This window comes from Cryptomeria japonica, chromosome 5, assembly GCF_030272615.1.
Source record: "Cryptomeria japonica chromosome 5, Sugi_1.0, whole genome shotgun sequence".
NCBI classification, from domain to species: domain Eukaryota; kingdom Viridiplantae; phylum Streptophyta; class Pinopsida; order Cupressales; family Cupressaceae; genus Cryptomeria; species Cryptomeria japonica.
Window position 1 is genome coordinate 124733618 of NC_081409.1, and position 13831 is coordinate 124747448.

At 37.6% G+C, this 13831-nt stretch overlaps 1 protein-coding gene across 1 annotated transcript in view; it reads right to left on the reverse strand.

The window, feature by feature from the left end:
- Nucleotides 1-636: 636 nt before the first annotated feature.
- The window catches only part of LOC131068390 (N-glycosylase/DNA lyase OGG1), a 67135-nt gene continuing 53940 nt past the window's right edge, over nt 637-13831 (reverse strand). The window contains exons 2-3 of the mRNA XM_058003571.2: nt 1247-1457; nt 637-1120 (exon numbers count right to left, since the gene is read on the reverse strand). Of these exons, the coding sequence (XP_057859554.2) occupies nt 881-1120; nt 1247-1457 (451 nt within the window). The 3' untranslated portion in view covers nt 637-880. The remainder of the gene's footprint in view (nt 1121-1246; nt 1458-13831) is intronic.

Genomic DNA, 13831 nt, shown 5'->3' on the forward strand with positions numbered 1-13831 from the left:
GTGAAAGCCAAATTAAGCTTAAAAGCTAATTAACTAAAAAGAAAAAGCTAAATGTTAAATAAAGCTTAAAAGCTAATTAACTAAAAAGCTAAATGAATCGACAACTAAAAATAGAAGATGACCATTATAGAAGATATTAATATTATTTTAACAGAATTGTCTTCAAACGGTTTGCAATTGCTTTGGCCAAGTTCTTGTAAACTGTGTTGCAAAGTGAAATTGGTTAAAAATACTCAAGGAGTAGACATGTTCTTTTTAGGAATGAGGGCAATGTATGTGTTGTTAGGTCTTTCAAAACCTTGCCTTTCTTGCGTGACTCCTCAATTGCCTCCCAAACATCATGCCGAACAATTGGCCACCATTAATGAAAATAATCCAGACCAGGGGCCTTGCCCAAGTGTAGCTGCAGGACTGCTGTTTTGACTTCTTTATGAATAGTTGTTTCAGATAATTATTTTGACTCTCTAAAACTAGCTTCGGGATATTCTTTGTGAAGCAGTCCACGGCTATCACTAAGGATCCTTCTATATTACTAAGCCAACCTTGAAAGAATCTGACCGCTTCTTTACATGACTCAATTAGAGGAAATATTCTTTAATATATATCTGACAACTATCACTTTAAAAGAATGAAAAATATCAAGGAGCAATCATTTTTCAATTGTACATATTAGTTAGTTGAATACCGACTTTCAATTTCAGCAACTTTCTTGGGGGAAAGGAAATATGCGCTAATTACTCTCCTAAGGTGTCAACAACAATTAGAAAAGCTTTAGCCATGATACAATAACAAGATATTGTGCCTGTGCCAGAATGGATAAGAAAACCAATAGATTACATCAACATGATCTGAATGGATGCACTTTGTTCTTGGCCCCTCACTAATCTCTGTCTTTGACTGAACCTTTTTTGTGTTTGGTCTTTACTTTTGGCTCCTTGACAGTACGCAGATGTTGAGGTAGGATAGCTTGCTGAGAAGATAGCTCCGAAATGAAAAGTACAGTTTGAGCCCACCCTGCATACTTACCAAACTTTGTCACAAATGCTTCAGAGACCTTCTGGGACAGCTTTGGAGTCAAGTGTTCACCTGATAGTTCAGGAGTGATATATTGCATGGCAATCTGGTGCAGTAGAGTGCAGGAAGTAAACATGCATCAATGTCTTTGGACTCGGTACTGTTATCTTTCTCAGCCAAAACATGCTAGACCTGTTACAAAATGAACTTTCTTACATAAATTAACACTCACCTGCCACACGTGTGTATCAACAGGAATGGCATGATGCTGATCTAGAGAAAAAAGAGCAATACAAGATGCTACTTTTGGGCCTACTCCTGGCAAGGTACAGAGAGCCTCCATAGACTCTTCAAGAGGTAAATTCCGCAGAGACAGGAGCCACTCATTGCCTCCAGTATTTTTGGAGTTGAGAGCTTTCACTGTTTCAACTATATACTTAGCCCTGTGTCATACCATCAGCAAGTTATTTCCAAGTGATGAGAGACAAGCTCTGATCATGCAAAAAGCTCACAGATCCATGAACACATTTATAGAAATGCAGCCAGTAGATGATGAAGCCAGACTTCAATAGATAAATTATTTAAAGGAATGTATGACAAAACTTGGCTATCAGTTACAAAGTTGAGATTGAGATATTTAGTTCTCGTTTTAGAATGTTCCATTGTACATAATTGGGAAGAATAAAGACATTAATACAAAGATATCAAGTAAGAAAAACAAATTATTATCACTGTCCACATTAACCAGAATAGGTCAATGGGTCTCAAAAGTATATTAAAGTTATAACAGTTATGACAATCGTACATGAACTTCAGTAGCCAAAAATAGAGAATATAAATCTAAAACTAAAAGGCAAAAGCAAAAAGTATGAGTGGGGCAACATGCAAACAGGTAACCCCAGACAAATCAGTATATGGCACATTGGCACCATATGCAAAATCCACAAAATGAGAAACAATTCTGTGACAGAAAGGTTCCTTGTCAAAACTGCTATCCCTGCCAAAAGAAGGGAGCTGAAGGAGAACATGACTCTAACCTGCATCAAAATTAGGAGCAGAAGGACGGAACAAGAATATGGAGAACCAAATATTTTAAATGTTGGGATTTTTAGATAAAAAATTAAGAAAAGCTTGCTGATTGTATTTTTCCCCCATGTTAAGAGTCCAATGACTATATGGTTTATGGCTTTAGGAGGCCACAAGGCGTTATGGCATCCAGGTTGACTAGGGCATATGGTTCTTCTGATTACTTTTTTTGCTACAAGTGTTTTTTAAACAAGTGACAAGCAACAGATGAAAATATGCATTGCACAGAACATGTTAACTTTATTGTATAGATGTCATGAGATTGGTCTGTAGATATTGTTAATTGTAATGTTTTATGTTCTTACTCCTGGCCTAAAGAGCCACAATGAAACTCCTCTAATGAAATAATCAACTTACACTATGCATACTTGTTGTAATGACAACAGTTCAATTATAGCAAATGTATGTCTTCATTGTAAGATACCTGAGTGTTCCAGTTGTATTCATGTCTCAGATGTCTTCATATTTTTTCCACGGCATCTTCTCTATTTGCTGAATTGTTAATTCCAACAGGCTGTCATGTCAATAAAAAAGTGCTATATACCCATAACAATGCTCAATTGTAATCATTTCTCCCATCCAAAATGTTTGCGATGCCTCTTAAGAATCTTGGTGCATACAAAATGAAAATATTAATCAATACAACTTCTGAATGCATTTTCTGGCACTATTTTGCCCATCATTCTCATGATATTCTTCAAAATGTGCAACATGCATTCTTATGCTTGCATATTCATTGCAATAGAAATGAACTTTAGCTCCATATCCAAGTGTCTCTGATGGGAAATAAGTTGAAAGCTACTATTTTCACTTTCTAATATTTTGAATCGGCTATATGGTGTCTGTTTGAATTGTGTTTGCTACAACGATAGCTTGACATTCTCACTTTGTCTTTATAGTAGGGTTTGCATTAGTGATTCTCCTGGAGGCTGTGGAGGCCTATTTTTCTCAGGGCCATAGTTACTTGACTGTATCTCGTAGAGTCTTGGTACTCTTATGTGAGATTTACTATAGTGATTTGTGCAAGTTCTCTTAAGTTGCTTTTAATTCTAAGGTTCTAAAGATCAGTGTTACTAACTTTTGATCTGTCTGGAGTACAATGTCAAATATTATTACCATGGAATCCACTAAGAATGCAGTCAATTGACTCTATTGTTGGTGGACCCTTTGTACAAACTGATCCTGATTTTATTTTTGGTAACTTGAGAAATTATGGCAGCTACAGATCATGGAATTCAATTTTAAAAAAATTTAAGTTCCCTCTACATAATTTCCTTTGTCCTTTTTCAATACACTTACCCATCCCTTATAGCATCAAGAAGCCTTCTGCTTGGATTCAAGGTGTTTCCTAGAGATTTCAGTCTTTACATGAATGCCTCTAGTGGTGAAACTAAAACTGAAATCAGCATCTTGCCATTCTAAACAACAAATATCAGACTGTCACTTACAACTGTCAACCATATTTAGCTTTCTGCTTGAAACAGCTTAGAACATTTCAAAGGTGCTAGAAGCCCTACAAAATTGCTCTTAGGAGCTCATAATAATCTATTGAATGAACTTAAGCAAATGAACGTCAACTCATCCAGAGACATAGCAAGTCTACTGACCCCATTATTATGGATTATGGGGTCAGAACATTATGAACATGGGAAATCCTCCACATTGATGACTAGAGCTGAACACTTCTTGTATTTATGGCTTTCCCTTGCATAGTTTCTAAAAAAATTGCGATGCTGAATTTCCTACTCTTTACAGTATCAACATTTAAATTTTACTGAACAAACCTTTGTTTAGCTATCAGAAACTCTTCATGACACTCACAACCAGCCTGTTATCCAAATTAAAGCAATACAATTCAGAAGACCCATAAAAAATATTTATTCAAAGGAAATACAGCATGACTGAAACAAACAAATTATGACGTATATATCTTATGTTCCAATTATATCGGGTTGTATACATCATTTTTCCCTCATGATCATGGTCATCTTTTATTTAAATGGATGCCTTCTGTTTAACAAACTCTTCTAGCTAGTAGCTGACATGTTAACGTTAATGAGTTCAATGCAGATTATTAGACCTTGGCATCTAGTTCCTTAAGTGGACTAGAATGGCAGTAAGGCACAGGCAGGATTTCCTATACTTGTTGAAAGAGAGCTTAAAGTAAGCAATAAGTTATACACAAAAAAATGAAAGCCTTTTACTACAAGCAAGAGGGAGATAACTCATACATGATCTGCACAAGGGTATGTTGCCAGTCAAAGTTTTCACATCACTAATGAGGGTAAATTGATAATGAGCAGATGAAAGGTAGTTCTATTGGATATACAACTCATCGGCAGATCTTACGTGTATGCTTCATGCCCTGCGTATTCATGTGTATACTTCATGCTTTATGCCTTACATGTATTCATATGAATGATTCATGCCTTATGTATATTCATGTGTATGATAATATGATTCATGCCTTATGTGTATTCATACATATACTTCATGCTTCATGCCTTATGTGTATTCATACATATACTTCATGCTTCATGCCTTACGTATCAATGTGTATGCCTCGTGCCTTGTGTATTTACGTATATGCGTTATGTCTTACATATATTATGTGATTGCTTCATGCCTAATGTGTTTTCAACATGTTCACTCCATGTGTGTATGTGTACAACTACCTATATAGGGATCTTGGTATCTCTAAGAAAGCATCATAGTTTGTGATTGCTTTAGGACAAGCAAATCTTGGGCAGGGTGGGCTGTAATGTCCCCATTTTAAGTAGGGTTATATATATATAATAAAATAAAAATTTGATTAAGTTTAATGAATGGTCGAAGGGAATAAAATAAAGACTTGAAAGCTATAAAAAGAGTGAATCAATGCTCAACTTAAAGGGGGGAATGGAGGAAAAATATAAGTGACTTGAGGAAATATAAAATAAATATTTATTTTCAAAAGACAGCAATTAAGGATGAATAGTTGTGACTCCTTCAAAGGGAAGAAATAGTGAAAAGGTGTGACTGCCTCCCAATGACGATATAAAAAGGAGATCAAATCATTTGGAGGGGCATCAATTCAGATCATAACAAATTAGAGCAGAATAAGAGCAGATAAGAAATTATGAAATCTGAGAATGGATTCAGCAAAGGTATCCATAATGAATCATTGAAATTGAAAGAATTCAGAAATCATTGGAGAAAGAGAAACACAACATCATACAAATTAGAGAAAGGCTTATTACAGTAGACCTATGAATATATTATTGAACAGATATGAAGAGGCATGTGATCAGTTAAGAAGAGGCAGCAATTAGTTTAGAGAAGACATCTCATTTGGGGAAAAGGTAAGGAATGTGACTATTCGTCCTCTTGAGGAATATTTATATATATGGCAGAACTTCATTTGGAGAAAGGCATGGAATGAGAGCAGAAGGTCTTATACATAAAATCTGCATTCGTGAAGGATATCGATCAGCAGCAGAAATAATAATATATGCAGCAGCCCAAGTTCTAGAATAACTTCTTCATATATTGTGGGATGAGGAGATGATTATATTATGCATGCATATGTTTTTATGTCTAACATGTGTATATATTTATACCAGATTGTATGCAGATATGAATGTCTAAATCTAACATTAATATTTATGTATTTAATAATGTGAATTCCTATTTGCAATAATCGATCATATTGGGGGAAAGGAAGGGAATGCAAGAAGGGGGGACGCCAAGGGATACCTCACTAGGCACGCCACCTCATGAGAATGGTTAACAACTGCATGAGGCCAACGGGGAAAAGGTCCACCCTTGGACCTAGGGTCGAGGGTCAATTTAGGGGCACCCTATTGCATGTCTTCCCTACAAACCCATATTGATCAATTGTTAACATGAGCTAGAAGGTACCCTCAATCATAAGAGGAGAGAAGGATGGCATGATACAAGGAGATGACGTACAAACCCCATAAGGTACACCACCTCATGACAACGGTTAAGGACCACATGAGGCCAGGGGGGATAAGGTCCACCCTTGGGCCTAGGTTGGGGGATATATGGGCACCTTATCATGTTACCCAACTCTAACCTTGTTATGGTTGAACCCTCATATAATCATTTAGATTTGTTATGTGCTATAAGGAAGACTTATCCCATCTTATTCATAAGTAAAGGTTATATCCCTAACTATATTATGTTCCTTGTTAATGTGAATTTACGGCAAATTACAAGGTAATCCAGAAAAGGGACATTACAAAGCCAAACAGATATAGCCATTACCAAATCAACAAATTCATTATAACCATAATGACCAGACTTAAGTCATAAAACATAGTACAGGTCCACCAAAAAATATGATGTGTAGACTCCACTAAAAATTCAACTGAACTGTTTTTAGGATATGGAACTCATCTCTAGCTCAGGAATATGAGAAGAACCAACTCTCCAGTCAAATGAAATGATAGTCTATGCTATTATTGGAAGTATCAGAATATTTAATTATATTTTAGTCACCTATATTTGGTTCCTTGTTTAATGGTCATTTAGCTTTTTAGTTAATTAGCTTTTAAGCTTTATTTAGCATTTAGCTTTTTCTTTTTAGTTAATTAGCTTTTAAGCTTAATTTAGCTTTTAGCTCTTTAATCTTTTACTTTAACGTTATGTTCTAATTATAGAACATCGTCTTGTAACCTCTATATATACGTGTGTATATCGTTCAATGTAATCATCCGATTATTGAATCATTCATTCAATTTATTTTTCATGGTATCAAAGCGTGGAAATTAAAAATTTCGAAATTTTTGTTATTAAAATTTTTCGAAGTTTTTATTGAAGAGATTTTTTTTAAACTATTTTTTTTTTTAAAATAGCAGATTTTTTTCAAAGTTACCCCGAGTTTCCGAGACGGGGACGACAGGGGACAGCAGGACGCGTTTCTGGGACGGCAAATTTTTTTGCCAAATTTGGGGACGGCGGGGGACGGCAAAAGGGCCGGCTATATAAAATATAGCAAAAATTTCAAATATATAGGAAAATTTCAAAATTCTAAATGTTCATATGAAAACATGGATAAAGCATGCATGCATACATACATTATATTCATATGAAAACAATAAAACATGGATATAGCATGTGTATGATACTATGAAAAGTTGAAAACATTTTAGAATGTAAATTCTGAACATACAACATTGTTAATACTCAATAGACAATATCCAATTATGCATTCATAAATCAGAATTTCAATTCATTCACATTGTCAATATGCATATCAATAGACTCGGAGGTTAAATTTTCCCTACTTCTATCAACACAGTTTCCCCCCATATTTTTCAATGGGGGTTTGGGGTAAAAATTATGAATTAAATTAATAAATTTAAAATTTAATTAAAGTTATCTTTTAATTTTTTTTATTTTTAATAACAATTTGAATTAATAAGGGGCCTATATTAGAAAATTTAAATAAAAAATTGAAAATACAACTTTTTAATTTTTTTAATATTTTTTAAGGGCCTTAGATATGGGGGATGTCCGGCTGTCCCCGGGACGGATTGGGGACGTCCCAGCCGTCCCCAACCGTCCCTGGGACGTACGGACATCCCCCAGAGCTAGGGCAGGCGTCCCCCCGTTTCGAGGACGTCCCCTCAAAATACAGGGCAATTTGGGGACGGGGGGAAACGTCCCCTGCTCGTCCCCAAGTCCCCGAAACGTCCCCGGGACAGGGACGGGGGTTTTTCGATCAGGGACGCGTCCCTAAGTAACTCTGATTTTTTTTTCTCTTCCTAGGCAGACTTTTTTTTTTTGCAGGTTGAAAATTTTCCTAAGGTTTCCGCAATTTACGACTAGGGTTTTGACCCTTCAGTTCAAGTCGAAATTTTATTCTAGTTGCAGATTCTTAGTGGGTTTTTTGAGACCTCAACTGGGTCATTGTCAGATTTTTATGGGTGCATCGTTTTTCGTGCCTTGATTTTTGAGCCGTCGGATCTGCATTCTTTTTTCAGATTCTTGGTGGGTTTTTCGATATCTTTTTTGGGTTGGTCTCAAATTTTTTTGGGTGCCTAATTTTCCGCACCTCGAATTTTGTGCCAACAAATTTGCCTTGGAATTTAAAAACAGTTCACAATTTCTGCTATTTCTGTGGACGTTGGGATTTTTGCTGTTTTTTTTGGGCACCATTTATGCTGTTTTAAGTGCAAAAATTTTGGGTTTCTTCCAAACCTCGAAATTCGTGCCTTGGAATTCGTCCAGAATTCTCCTATAGGGTTTCAGTTTTTCAACAGCTGCTTCTACTCTGATTTTTTTTTAAAATCAAATTCTTCTATCTCTTGCTTTCACTCAGTTGACCTTGATCAACCTTGATTTCCGTGATGGCATCATTAACCAACATCATGTTGGAACACAATCAAAAGTTCAACGACCGCAACTACAACACCTGGAAACAACGTATGCTTACCATCTTTGAGTATCGTTGCCTTGATCAACTTGTTTTGGGCAAGGAATCTCGTCCTACAACAGCAGGTGATGATCAAGACAAACATGATGTGAAGAATCGAGAGGCTGGCATGCTTATCAAACTCTCCATCACAAATGATCAACTCCCACAGGTGCCTTCAGGTAAAACAGCAAAAGAGATCTGGGATCTTTTGAAGGATCTTCATGAAACGTCCGACAAGAGCCGAGCTTTCTTTCTGAAGAATATGTTGTTTTCTATCATGATGGATGAGAAGTCATCTATCCAGGCACATCTTACGAAGATCAAGGACATCCGTGATCAGTTAGAAGCTATGGGCTGAACCATGGTGGAAGAGGATATGGTAGTGATCATGCTGAAAAGCCTTCCCAAATCCTACGAGCATTTCATTGATACACTCAATATCTCCTCTACTAGTGTTGATTTGAAGTTTCCTGATCTTTGCAACAAGCTGCTACAACAGGATCGATGGAAGCAGCAGTTTGGACGCAGCACTAGTTCATCCACTAAACAGGCTTTCAAAGCCTCAACTTCGCATAAGTACAAGGGTAAAGCTCCGTCCTTCCAGCAAAAAGGACAAGGTCAAGGTCAACCTCAGCAGTCTTCCAAAAAGAACAACTTACAGTGTTCCTACTGTCATATATATGGCCATTTGGTGAAAGATTGCCAGAAATTGATAGCATCCCAGCAATCCAAACAAGGAGGATCCAAGCAGAAAGCCAATTCTGCCACGCATCCTGATCAGAAGGAATCTGCCTTCTATGCGTTCATGGCCCAAACCTCCTCTAATTGTTCAATCATCAGCCTGGTACATTGACTTTGGAGCCTCTCGACATTTCACACATCGTCGGGATTGGTTTACAGAGTACATGCCTTTCACTGATTCAGTGATCTTTGGTGGAGGCGAAGAGTGTATTGTTGTGGGCAAGGGCAACATTCAGATTTCAACTGGTGGGAGGGATTTAATATTCCTCAATGTATACTTTGTACCTGGTATGAAGCTCAATCTACTGTCAGTCAGTCAGATTATGATGTTGTGACGTTTTCACACATCGCCCCATTGCAAATGGGGACCCTTGCTTTTTTTTTGCTTTTTAGGGATTGTTCTTTGGGTTCTTTTAGGGTTTTGTTAGTTAGCCTTTGCATTTTGAGTGCTGTCGGGGTGATCAATAGGGTAGCAAGTCCGGCTTGAGTGAGGTCCTGATCCTGAAATTTGGCTAAGTCTAGAATGTCCTAATCCTGAAATTTGACTAAGTCTGGAAACTGAAAAACCTCAAAAAACTAGATTTTGCAATATAACTCCTGGAGGTCTGAAACCACTCTCAAACATCCTAAAAGTATATATGGAATATAACTTAAAGTATGTCACTTATACTTAAATGTTATATTCCATTAAAATTGTCCTGATAGAGAGTTCGAAAAGTCAAATTTCGCTCCTATCCTTCTCCAAGGGTCCAGAGCGAAAAAGCGCTCCTGTCCCTCTCCAAGGGTCCAAGGCGAAGCGCTCGTGTCCCTCACCAAGGGTCCAGAGCGAAAAAGCTTAGTGGAGTCATTCCTGACCTTGTTTGGACGAATTGAGACATCAAAGGCATGGTGAAGGATGAAATGAGCATGATAGAGCATCCAGACTTGATCAAAAACAATGAAATGATGAATTTTTTGCCTAAGAAGGTCAAATTCGCTCCTGTCCCTCACTGAAGGACCGGAGCGATTTTCTTTATATGCACAATTTTAGACCTTTTTTGGACATTAACTTTTATTCATAGCATTAAGTAAGATGATATCTTCCTTAGCCAAGACTTTTTTTGATGAAAATTGTAACGATTTGGCCTAGAGAGCAAATTTCGCTCCTGTCCCTCAGTGAAGGACCGGAGCTTAAAGTCTGACATTGCTTTGTCCTCGCAGGATTTTAACGACTTGATGATTTGAAGAAGTCCAAAGAGATGCATTTTACCAAATGAATATAACTTGAAGTGCCGTCGTGAAGAAAAATGAACCAAAATGCAAAAATCGCTCCTGTCCCTCAGTCAAGGACCAGGGCGAAGTCTATTGTAGCTCCCGTCCCTCTCCCAGGGACCAGAGCAAAATTCTTCATAGGGTATGCACTGGGCAAAGATCAAGCAAGTTTTATGTTCGAAGGCAAGAAAGGAGGTGAATTGAACCCGTTGAAGATAAATTGAAGATTATAAAACGTCAACAAGGGACCCAAATGCCCAAGTTCGCTCCTGTCCCTCAGTCAGGGACCAGAGCGATTTTTACTTTTGACAAATTTCTTGCCAAGTTACAATGATTTCCAAGCCAAAGATGAATAAAATGGGGCACAACAAGACCATTGAAGATAATTTTTGAAGGTGGCAAAGTGTAGTTGAGCTTGAAAGTACAAATTCGCTCCTGTCCCTCAGCTAGGGACCAGGGCGATATCTTAGTTATGTTGCCTTTTCGCTAAGTTCAAGCCTCTCCAAGACAAGGTGAAGAGTGGTAAGGGCGTTTCGAAGCATCTCAATCAAGCACAAAGTTACGAAGACCACCAAATTGAAGGATTTGCACTAAAATACCCCAGTTCGCTCCTGTCCCTCAGGAAGGGACCAGAGCGAAATCTTCATGAGGACCTAGATTTCGAAAGTTTATCAAGTGTTAAGCAACCAAGGAGGATCAAAGGACTTCATTTTACACGATGAAAGATATTGCAAGTTGATGGAAGCAAGGACGAGTCCAAAACCTTGAAGTTCGCTCCTGTCCCTCTCCAAGGGACCAGGGCGATATCACATCTAGAGGCATTCGTTCACACAAGCAAGTCAATCAAGCTCGAATGACCCAACGAAAATGGCAATTTCAACGTAGGAATGAAGATTTTGAACGTCAAAAGTACAAGAATCAAGACCAAAATGGTAGTTCGCTCCTGTCCCTCAGTCAGGGACCAGGGCGATATCCACCATATTTGCCAATTCATTCAAAATTCATGCCAAGTCAAGATTGTACATGGTTGCACAGGGTCTAAGGCGTCTTAAGATGATGATATGCAAAGGTTTCAAACGTCAAAAGACTATCAATTTGAACAAGGAAGCTATATCGCTCCTGTCCCTCATCAAGGGACCAGGGCGATTTTCATTAAATCATTCATTTTCCTTCAAGATCACGTCAAAGTCAAGGTTCGCAAGATCAAGGATATCATTTGCAAGGTGATGAACAAGGAGTAAAGCTTGAGAGATAGCAAATGTTGGCCAGAGCATGAAGTTCGCTCCTGTCCCTCACCAAGGGACTAGGGCGATATCCACCTTAGAGGGCATTCATCCACCAAATCAAGACGATCAAGCTCGAGTTTTTTGGCAAACATGCCAGTCTCAACGTGAGGATGGAGGTTTTGAACATAAAAGGCAAGAGAATCAAGACTAAACATCAAATTCGCTCCTGTCCCTTAGTCAGGGACCAGAGCGATAGGTTTGTGTCCTTACCTCTTCCAAATTTGGCGCTAAAACATTCTTTAGATTTTGCTAGGAAAAAATCGATAAATTTGAAATCCAATTAAAGTTAGCATTTAACATTAGCGCATGGGTCTTTATTAATTAATTTTTGCCTTTTAAAAATCGAGTTTATTTAAAATTATAGGCATTAAATTAATTAATTATAAATAAAATGGGGCGCTTGATTTAAAATTTGTTTCATTTTACAAAGGTCGGCCTTTAAGTTTATTTTAAATTTGCCTTATTCACCAAAGTCGGCCTAGGGTCAATGTGAAGGTGAGCGCCTATAAAGGGAGGTGTTTATTTCATTTTCAAATCATCATTTTATCCTCTTTCATATGCGATTTTGGAGAAGACAAGGTGCAAAATTATCATCAAAGAGGAGTGCGTGTTTGTTTCAAGTAAGGCGAATTTGTTATCTTCAAGACATTGAAGACTCCTCCCCCAAGGTGGCGAATTGCTAAAGTGGACGTTCATTTGGAGAGAGATCACGTTGAAGCCATCAAATTTTGATTTGTGCCTAGGCGAATTCCTTTGTTTTGCATTTTAGAGTTAAACTCTCAAGTAAGGTATGACAAGATCCCTTGTTTTTTCGAATTTTGATCGTCATAGCCTTAAATTTTGAAATTTTGAATTCTAATAGCTCAATCGTCGTTTAGGAAATGATAACTCAAGGACTTATTATGAAGTTTCCTAAATTTAATCTCTAATCTAGTTATTCATTGCAAAATCATGTTGCTAATTTTGAAATGTTGTGTAGGCATCAAATGGAGATCTCATCAAGGAAAATCAAGCCGGATCAAGGACGGTCTTCGCCGGGACGATCAAGCCAGGACAGGGGCGACCTCTTTCAATCCAGCGTTCCAAGGCGAGGTACATCATCATCTTGCAAATCAAGGACAAAAGGAGTTAGGACAAGAGTTAATTAAAGATAGCCTCTCAACGACATCAAATTGAATATCTAGCAAGCTACAAGTGTCAGATGAGGTGGCATCCTAGTCATCACTCCTCCAGTCAGTGATGTCCACCTCAGCATGTCCAGATTCGATGTACCTAACTCATGGAAGGTGGCACAAACTCCGGTGTACCTACCCCGGCTATCCATTGGTCGATTTTTCCAGAGAGGACATGTGTCCAAGCAATACAATTATTTCATTGGTCAAGCATTAAATGTTATGTAATGGTTGTAACAAACCCTAATTAGGGTTTTCATTGTAAAATCTTGGCCATTGATCTCGAATTGATCTAAGCCATCGAATTGTATTGTGGGCACTATATAAGCCCTGGCATTTCATTTGTAAAGGCTAATTAGCAATGAATGAGAGAGAGTTGTAAATAATAGAAAGCAGTTAGTAGATAGAGAGTAGTTAGAAATTGATAGAATAGTAATTAGAGTAGAATAGGAGGACAAGGCAAGAAATTGTTGCCATTGATTGTAAACAAACTCCATTTTCATTGAAGTAATGGTGAAGTGTGTCGTTTCTTGCAATTTGCATGGTTTCTTGTTGAGTCTTCAATCCTAGATGGTAGATGATTAGATGAATGGAGGAAATGCGATTGATTAATGGTGGAATTCGTATATCCATACTACTAGCAGTTTGTTGATTGCAGACTTGCCTTGTGTAGTCAACTGGAATCATTCAGCTTAAGCTCAATTTCAATTTGTCGTTTCTTCATTGATATGCATCAACTTGATGGTGTCTATGCCTGCGGTGATGATTTGAACATCATAAAGCTTCCCTTAGAAGATCGCACTAGCCTTGTGGAGATGGTCCATTGATGTCAAAACAAGACCTAGTTAGAGTTTCAT